The sequence below is a fragment of the Xenopus laevis genome, chromosome 1L (genome assembly GCF_017654675.1).
Source record: "Xenopus laevis strain J_2021 chromosome 1L, Xenopus_laevis_v10.1, whole genome shotgun sequence".
NCBI classification, from domain to species: Eukaryota; Metazoa; Chordata; class Amphibia; order Anura; family Pipidae; genus Xenopus; species Xenopus laevis.
The window spans coordinates 146,140,457-146,149,658 of NC_054371.1; the positions used below are offsets into that span (position 1 = coordinate 146,140,457).

Genomic DNA, 9,202 nt, shown 5'->3' on the forward strand with positions numbered 1-9,202 from the left:
AATAGCCCCACTTACAACCGTGGTCACTAAATAATCCCCCCTTGGCCCAAGAAACTTTGCACCTGAACATACTGATATTATCCCGGCCATTATATTACAATCATATGAAATTGCATGGTCACCCTAATATAGCATAAACCTTTATACAAAATGGGAAGGCCATATATCCACACACACACATTCCTTCAGAGGTCATTAGTAAAGAACAAAGCAGACTGAAGTCAAATTTCTGAATAAACTGTTATTATTTCATTTATAAAAATACAAACGTGTAAGGCAATATCTCCAAGAAGACAACATTATGCATTTCTACAAAGTCCATAAATTCTCTGCAAAAATAGGTTTCACTTCAAGAAATCTATAAAATACACTGTACATTTGAAGCACATTTCTGATTTTGTTTTTTCTTTAACGGTAGCTTCTCTGTCAAAAAATTTGTTTGCAAAACACATAAAATTCATCTCTATATTATAAATAAATTATTCATCAGAGAATACAATTTATATAAAAAAAATATGTACAAATGTAAAGTCATGAGTTACAAATGCAAATATTTAAATACACTATTTATAGGTTTACTGTAACCAGGAAGGATCACTTTGATATTTCTATTAACAATATTTATTTCTCTGTATATTTTTATTTAAAGGGTATTCATAAAATGAGCGCTCTCAAACGGCAGTGCACAGCTGTGTAACACAAGGTTCTGTTCAGTTTAACTAAGGTTTTGAGAGAATGCAGATGGTGCAAAGAAAAAGTATCGTTCCACTAAGGCCACAACTCTTTTCTCATACAAAAGTCATACAAGTGTGATATATTTCAAGTTGAAAGGCACAATATGGGGGCAAACTATTACACCGCTGTTTGATCCTTCAACGTCAATAGAGGAGCCGTCTAGTAATAAAAAATTGTGTTCCACTAAGTTCTATGGAGTGCCTACCAAACATCGAGTATGGGTTAGTCACTTTTCCCCAAAAATGTTGCATTTTATTAATATATTGCATATCTAAGGGCAGTAACTAGATTCCTTAATGCACAAAAAAGTCAAAGGAAATTGCAGCTTTTTTGAGTGGAAACAAAATGTCACTAACATAAATAGGATCTAGCTGCACCAAAACACAATAAAACACTGAACTATACATTACCCCAAAGTTACTTCTTTGACCATGACACGTGACTGTACACCAATGCATGTTAAAAAAAAATAATTCTGGGTCAATTATATATATATATATATATATATATATATATATATATATATATATATATGAAGAAAAATGTACTTTATATTACGTAATTGCCCTATCCTTTAGACTGGCTTAAGGACATAAAAGCAATATGGCAGGCATATCCATTAACTCCATCTCAGGATGGGAAATTTGGACTTGTAAGGCAGTGGTTTTGGCAGCGTATTTGGATGGCTTATTTTGTCATCTTGACAAAAGCCAAATAAGCAGCTAGTTGCCCTGGTTATTGTTAGAGTGACACAAACAGGGTCTTAAAAAGCAGAAAGGCATTTCAGATGCTAGATCAAGATTTTAAAGGAGACTAAGACCTACAACTGTCTAGTTTCATCTAGATGCTCAAGGTGAAATTCCCAAGAGCCTGTGTGCACATGGGTGAAGGATACCACTACAGTGGATGTGCCAGAATTCCTAAACTGGCAAGGCGATGGCGGGAGCACTTATATACCCACTTGTACACACCACTGTTGCTATATTAAAGCACAGCTGCTGCATAGTAATACAAAAGGTGCTAGTAAAGAGTAGGCCAGACATGTGCAACCTGCAGCCCCCCAGCTGTTCATTAACAACAGCTCCCATTAACCCTTCAACAACCAAAGCTGTTGATGTGGGGTCTGGAGTTGAGCAGCACCCAGTGGAATAGGAGCAGTATGTGGGGATCACCAAACACTCAGAAGCCATGGGGATATGTCCAGTTACATAAGGCTATCAAGGTGATGGATTAGGAGCAATGGTCTCCAATGAAACACAAGATGGAACTGGCAGCAATATCCTCCATCGGGGGTTCTAATTATACTGGGCAGCATCATTCCTGAGTCCAGTTTGATGTAGTCCCCTAGTATCTCCGTTGTAGAGAGTCCCAGGGGGCCAAGTGGCTTTATTATGGAGGCCCAGTGTTTCAAGTGAGTTTGTGTCGCTATGTGCCGAGCTGTAGGACAGCCAGTGATATCACAATGGGCAGCATGCAGTCAGTCCATGCAGAGGCAGCAGTTTGTGCCCCACTGTGCGACGCCCTACTGCCGGTGTCCTCCTGATTATCCACTTGCGGGCCTCCCCCGGTGACGGGCTCATCATCATACTCATCATCATCATCATCATAGTAATCGTCTGATCTCCCGCTGCTCGCATCCAGGCCGAAGCACAGGCGGGCCATGTTCTCCTTGATGGACTCGCAGATGGGCCTCTCGTGTCCGTCGCACTCGCACTCGCTGAGCAGCATGGCCTTGGGCACCCGCATCATGTCCTCTATCACCTCTTTGCACTGGTCCGTGCAGCGCAGCCCGTCGAAGAGGCGGCCGCACTTTGTCAGGTAGCGGCTCAGGGACATCCCGCAGCGCCAGTCTCCCTCGCACAACTTGCGCGCCTCCATACAGCCCATCACCCCGCGGCCGTTGGAAGTGCTGCCGGCTCCGCTGTCCGTGCTGGTCCTCGGCATACACGGTTCGATGGCTCTTTTGGTGGCGCGGCAAGTTTCGTCCATGGCGCAGTCGCAGTCTTCCAGGGCCGGTCCCCACCTGGTGTGGTTGAGCTGGATAAGGGCAGAGATGCAGTGGCTGGGGCACCGGCGCCGGGATGATGATGAAGAAGAGGCGGCCTCTCCCCCCGGCCTGGGCAGCACCGACGAGCACGCATCTACATACTGTCTGTAGGCATAGCTGCACTCCGCTTCCTCCTGGCACCGCATCATTGCCTGCCAGCAGATTAGCCGCCGGCCCCACGATCCCCCGAGCAGAGATCCCATCAGCAGCAGCAGCACGCACAGCAGCGCCATCGCCTCTTCCTCCTCCGCGGGAATGACACAAAGATCAGCAGTAGCGCTTCTCCGGGCTCCTCACACTCCGCATGGGGAAGAGCAGGACTCTCACAGCATGGAATCCACGCACACAAGCCGGACAGCTGGGGGCCGGAGCTCAGCGGCTCTCACAATAGCAACAGGGACGTCCCGTTGGCTTGCGACAGGTTCCCAGGCTGCATTCTCATGCAGGTCGCATTCTCTGCAATGGAGGCCAATAAAATGCCGCCGATCTCTGCTTCCTCCTCTATCCCCAAAACTTGCTTCAGCGGCTCCCGCGACCTTTTTTTCAATCACTAGCGCCTCACATAAGCCCCGGTCTTTTCACTTTCTGCAGAAGGGGAGGAGAAAGAGAGGGAAAAGAAGAGTGCGCTGCCGCCGACTGTGCACTGATGCTCCCCTAGCAGCGCGTCCCACTCTGTGAAGGAAGGGGGGGGCCTTAGCGCACATCAAGTACAGGAATCTCCAGTCTCTCACACCGTGCGCTAGTTACATGTCAGTCTGCGTGCAAAGAGTAAGCAAACAAACAACTCCAACCCAGCAGCGTGCGTACAACTTGTACTCCAGCCTTGCCTAGTGCGCTGCTTTTCTCCTCATCCCTTGCACTTTGCTCGGCCCCTTTCCCGGTTTCTCCCCATGCTATTGGCCCAGCCGCTTGTTGTTGAAACTTTTTTTTGTGTAAGTGTGTGTGAGAGGTGGGGGTCCTCTGTAGGGGGATGGAGCAAAGGGTGGGTGCTCTGAGGAGCAAATGCTTTACAAATCATGACATATACCCCGCCCTTTTCTACAACCCCGCCTATTATTTGTGTTTTTTTTTCTTTTTCTACCAGGCTAGTGGGACAGTGTTCAGTGTGTCTGTCCTGCTGTCCTAGTTATAGGGTGTCAGGGATTCTGGGAGATGTCGTTTCAAGATGTGAAGGATAGACCCCATGTCCAGAGAAATCAGATCCATTCTCTTTTTAGTCTAGTGCTAGGACTTCATGTAATTGTGTATAGACGGTTGGATTATGTCCTGCAAATTTACCTTATGCCAGTCAGCTCTATGCGCCAGCATTCATGTATGTTGTAGGAGGTTAAGCTGGCATCACATATGACCCTCGGCAGCACCACTAGCCCCTCATTTACCCTTGTGGGCGCCTCTACCTTTATGGAATGCTATGCATACAAGACAATAGGGACCAACTACTGTTACGAAAAGAAGAAAGTTTTGCATTCCCTAGCAAGTGTAGCAGCTGGTACTTGCAGTTCTCCGTAGGGAATAGTAGCTCACGACTTCTTTCTTTCCTCCCACACACCAATAACATATAGGGCGACTAATTGGCCCCAAGGAAATTGACCTTTGTGTTTTGTGAAGAGACGGGACTTTAGATTGTAGGGAGCCTGAGGTAAATGGTGTAAAAGTAAAATGTCTGAAAAAAATAAAGGACAATAACTTACATGTGTTTAAACTTTGCAGCAGTCACCTGATGTGACACTATCTGCAATACTCACTATGTTTGACCCAAGAGCAGACTGTCTACATACGACCACAGATGACCCATCTTCTAAAGCTCTATGTGAGGACCCCTGACAGGCAGGCTCCTGTGCATCTTCATTGGTCAAACAGGCTATGTGTCTGCCACTGGTTTCAGCTACTGTAGAAATTAATTAGACCCACCAAGTAAGCACATACTGTATGTGAATTGTATTTTACTTTTATTGTAGTAGAAATGTACATTTTTTGCACACTTTTCTTTCATATGGCCACTGGGTAATGTATAAAGCAAGCAACAATATCTTCCAATTTTTTTTGCAGCACAGCTTCCAAATATTTGGTGATGAATAATGCAAAGAGGATTCCTCTGGAGCCAGACTGCATGCCTGAGGCACCGATCATTTTCAGCTCAGATGGACAGCATTTTTTAAGATATGAAAGAACGGCATAGATAGTCCCAGCAGCATGACTGCAGCCATCTAGTCTCGCCATATGAAATCCCCACTTATTAACCATTAATGTTATGAAAGAACAGGGACTTTCATTACAAAAAAAAAAATGTTTCTTCTTTTTTAAAGTTCCTTTAAAATGCTCTGAATATTACTAGATAAGTATATTATCGGAGTAATATGTAGCTGTATTAATTTTAGTTTAATGGATTCTTTCCAAAAAATGCAGATTTATTTACAGTTATGAAAAGAACTAGGCTAAGCAGCTGTGTTTCTCACTGCTAAGAGTTATGTTAGAGGGCAGAGTTAGTTAAAGGAAACCTCGTTGCTGCAGTAAAGCACTGAAATGAATATGCACAATATTTGGTGGCTCTATGAAATGCTGAGAGGCTGTGAGCAGGCCAGGTGCGCATTCCTGAGAATCGGAAGTGAATTGTGACAAAAACGTCCACTTGGCTACAGATTTGTGCCTAGGGGGTCATCATCACTGTTAAAAAAAACTAGAACTAAAACCAAAATGTTTGGTAACATTAATAAACATTTATTTCAACATTCTGCCTTTAAATCAAAGTATTCGGAATCTATGCTGTGCAGTTGAGAGCAACATTCATTGCAGCAGCGATTATACTGTATACTGTTCTATCTGTTTATGTACTGCTGATTATCCAGATACAGATGAGGCAACAGGACAAGTCCATTCGATAAAAACATCACAACATGGCCTTATCCTGTTCCTTTCGGATGATCCTCTCTGATGTATTTCTACCAAAGTGAGCCAATGAACACCCACATAAATGCATTATTTATTGTATATGTTGCCCTTATAAAAAGGGAACTGATCTGAATTCATTTAATTTAATTTCTGTAACCTTACAGATATTCCTTAGTATCATAATGATACACGGATAAACCTAGGATCACGTATGACAGGGTAACAAACATGCGGCCTTGTGGTTTATTACCGAAGAGTTTTCTCCTTAAGACGAAATGCAGATCTAATCCAGAACTGTCTGAAGATTGGCACAGTTAATGTGGTTACTGTGGTGGCTGCGTCCAGGAAGATGTTTGCTTTGCCACCTTAATTTCCACAGCAACTCAGGCGTTAACCACAAGAGGCAGTGGTGTTTGCACACTGCCAAGAATCTGCCTTTTCAGGCATTGCTAAGCATTGCTAAGAGCAGTGACACAAACCGTATTGCATGGTAATTTCTTACTTTGCAATGCTAAAGGAATCAGGACCGTAATGAACAGTAGTGACATGCAAACTGACCTCTTTCTCTTTTAACTTTAAAAAGACGTAAAAATAAATGCACATCCATTTAGAAAGCATAGATTTATATATTCTCTGTATCTGCAGTCAGAAGTTGCTATGACTTTCATTAAACAGCAGCATGGTAGCTCAGTGGATAAGGTCCTGTGTTCTGTCCTGACCAGGGCACTGCAAGCTATGAATTTCCCAAGGTCTGTATAGGTTTTGCTTCATACAACAAAACATACAAGCAGGTGATGATGAAACTGACCATTGTGAGAAGTTGATAGGGATCTTGGATTGTAAACTCCACTGATTTGAATGACAACCCTTTAGATATCAAAAAGGCTCACTGCGGTTCATGGTGCAAATTGCACTTTTTGGGTGCTAATTGCAATTTTTTTCTACAATGCAGGTTTTTCCTCCCAGAATCTAGCGTCCTTGTGGCTCTTCCATATATGGGAATCGAGAGCAAGTTGCGGCCAACATTTACAGATTTGGGTTGACACCAATATGCGCTGTGCTGATAACGGCATTAGCATCTGGTTTGCTTGCAACATGTCAGAAGCAGTATTGACACATCACACTAGTAAAACCCTAACATCAGGGCACTATCCATCTTGTAGAATTCATCAGTCCTAAGTATCTTTTTCCCACAACTTAAAAGAGCAGACAGTGGTGTAACTTGACCTTCATGGGCCCCTACAACAATAATGTTAGGGCCCCCTCCTCCTTTCCTACAGCTTTCAGTACTTTCATTATTAATATCATTACTCATTTTTATCTACAAAATTCTATTCAGCTTAATCCTTATCTTGGGACAAACAGAATTTAATCTGTAGTTGTGATATAGTGTCAAACTGGTTTTAACAAGAGTAGCAGTAAACCCCACACTTTTCAAATTACCAAAATCGATTTTAAATAAATAAATAAATAAATATAAAGTGCTATAGTTTATATAAAGTGCTAGGTGCCAATTCATTTGTAAATAAATCACAATCAATTTTGTGCCAGCACATCAAACAATTATTTAGTTAATTAATTCAAGATAAATCAATTCTATTGAGTGTATACAAAATCAATTAGCTAAAGTGCATGTGCTTAAAATATTGGATATTAAGAAGTGAGTTCACTAATATATAAGTTAATAAAAGTGCCAGCAATTCATGAATTAAAGATCAGAAATGGAAAATAGTATAAAGGTGGTGTTGTCCCAAAGATTACTGTCTATTGATTGTTATAGGTCCTGGTACACCACACAAGGGAGAAGCCAGAACACCGAGGACACTTGTCTATCTCATTGTAAAAGAGCTAGGTCCCTAAAAAAACACAAATCCACAGTGCCTTAGAATAAAATGAAATTAGGAGAGAATGAATGCCGCGCTAGATTGGCTGATCCTATAGGGACGGTTTCACTGGTTTCACTGATCCGTTGATTTAAATTAGTTAAAAAAGAGAACGATTTATCAGTAGATGTAGCAAAAAAATAAAATCAAACTGAAGGCTTGCCAACGTGCGTTTTGCATATGCTTTCTCAAGGTAAATGGGCTTGCTAATCGTTGCGTAGCTATTTAAAGGGATACTGTCATGGGAAAAAAAATTTTTTTCAAAATGAATCAGTTAATAGTGCTGCTTCAGTAGAATTCTGCACTGAAATCCATTTCTCAAAAGATCAAACAGATTTTTTTATATTAAATTTTGAAATCTGACATGGGGCTAGACATTTTGTCAATTTCCCAGCTGCCCCAAGTCATGTGACTTGTGCTCTGATAAACTTCAATCACTCTTTACTGCTGTACTGCAAGTTGGAGTGATATCACCCCCTCCCTTTCCCCCCCCCCCAGCAGCGAAACAATGGGAAGGTAACCAGATAGCATCTCCCTAACACAAGATAACAGCTGCCTGGTAGATATAAGAACAACACTCAATAGTAAAAACCCATGTCCCACTGAGACACATTCAGTTACATTGAGAAGGAAAAACAGCAGCCTGCCAGAAAGCAGGCACAAGTCACATGACCAGGGGCAGCTGGGAAATTGACAAAATGTCTAGCCCCATGTCAGAGTTCAAAATTGAATATAAAAAATTTGCTCTTTTGAGAAATGGATTTCAGTGCAGAATTCTGCTGGAGTAGCACTATTAACTGATGCGTTGTTTTCTGATGACAGAAGGCCTCAGCGTATTACATCATTAAATTCTCGTGAGGGTTTGCGCAACGTAAGATTACGTCAATGCGCACCACTAATTCAAACTCATTGGCTCTCACGATGTGTCAATCCAAGCAAGTATAAAGTACTGTAGCATTTATTTATTTTAAATCGATTTTGGAGAGTGTGGGGTTTACTGCTACTCTTTTTAAGAATAATACTGGTTGGCAATTATACCTCTCTACACAATCCTAAGTGATTATGCAAAAGTGAGTACATATTAAGTTACAAGGAAATTCTCTTTTTTTTTAATCAAACTTGCCCACCAGGATTCCAGGAACCCTCATCGTGCCCGGCTGTCAGTGGGCCCTCCTGCTCCTGCTCCTCCTGCTTGACTGCTTCTGCATTTGGCCATGTCTGGCTATGCCATGGGCATTCCCCCTTTCTATATATTAGAAAAAAGAGAAGAAATGTAGGGAAATACAGATAATAATATGTAAAGAGAAGAGACTAGCAGTGTAAATATAGTATGAAGAGTGTGTCGGTGAACTAAGGTTTTCTGACATACCCCTTGTACCCCATTCCAACACTGTTGTAATGTGATTTTACAGCTGTGTGAGAAAGAAAAAAAGAGACTTAAATTAGACATTCAATGCATGCTGAATTGCAGGCCATTGACAAGTTGCATTATATAAATCTAATTTACTAGTTTACTAGTTAGACTACATCAGAAAACAGCTTTTTTAAATATCAAACATTGTTTTTGCAGTCTAAATATCTTCACTTGGGAAGAATATCTTTGTACCCTTTTGAAATGAGCTTTCAAGGGGTTAAATATTTTTGTCCT

General features: G+C 41.8%; 1 protein-coding gene across 1 annotated transcript; it reads right to left on the bottom strand.

Annotated features, from left to right (window-relative positions):
• Positions 1–226: 226 nt before the first annotated feature.
• On the bottom strand, positions 227–4,502 carry gas1.L (growth arrest specific 1 L homeolog). The gene has a single exon (XM_018259115.2). The coding sequence runs from the start codon at positions 3,013–3,015 to the stop codon at positions 2,161–2,163; it is 855 nt and encodes a 284-aa protein (XP_018114604.1). The 5' UTR covers positions 3,016–4,502; the 3' UTR covers positions 227–2,160.
• Positions 4,503–9,202: the final 4,700 nt, after the last annotated feature.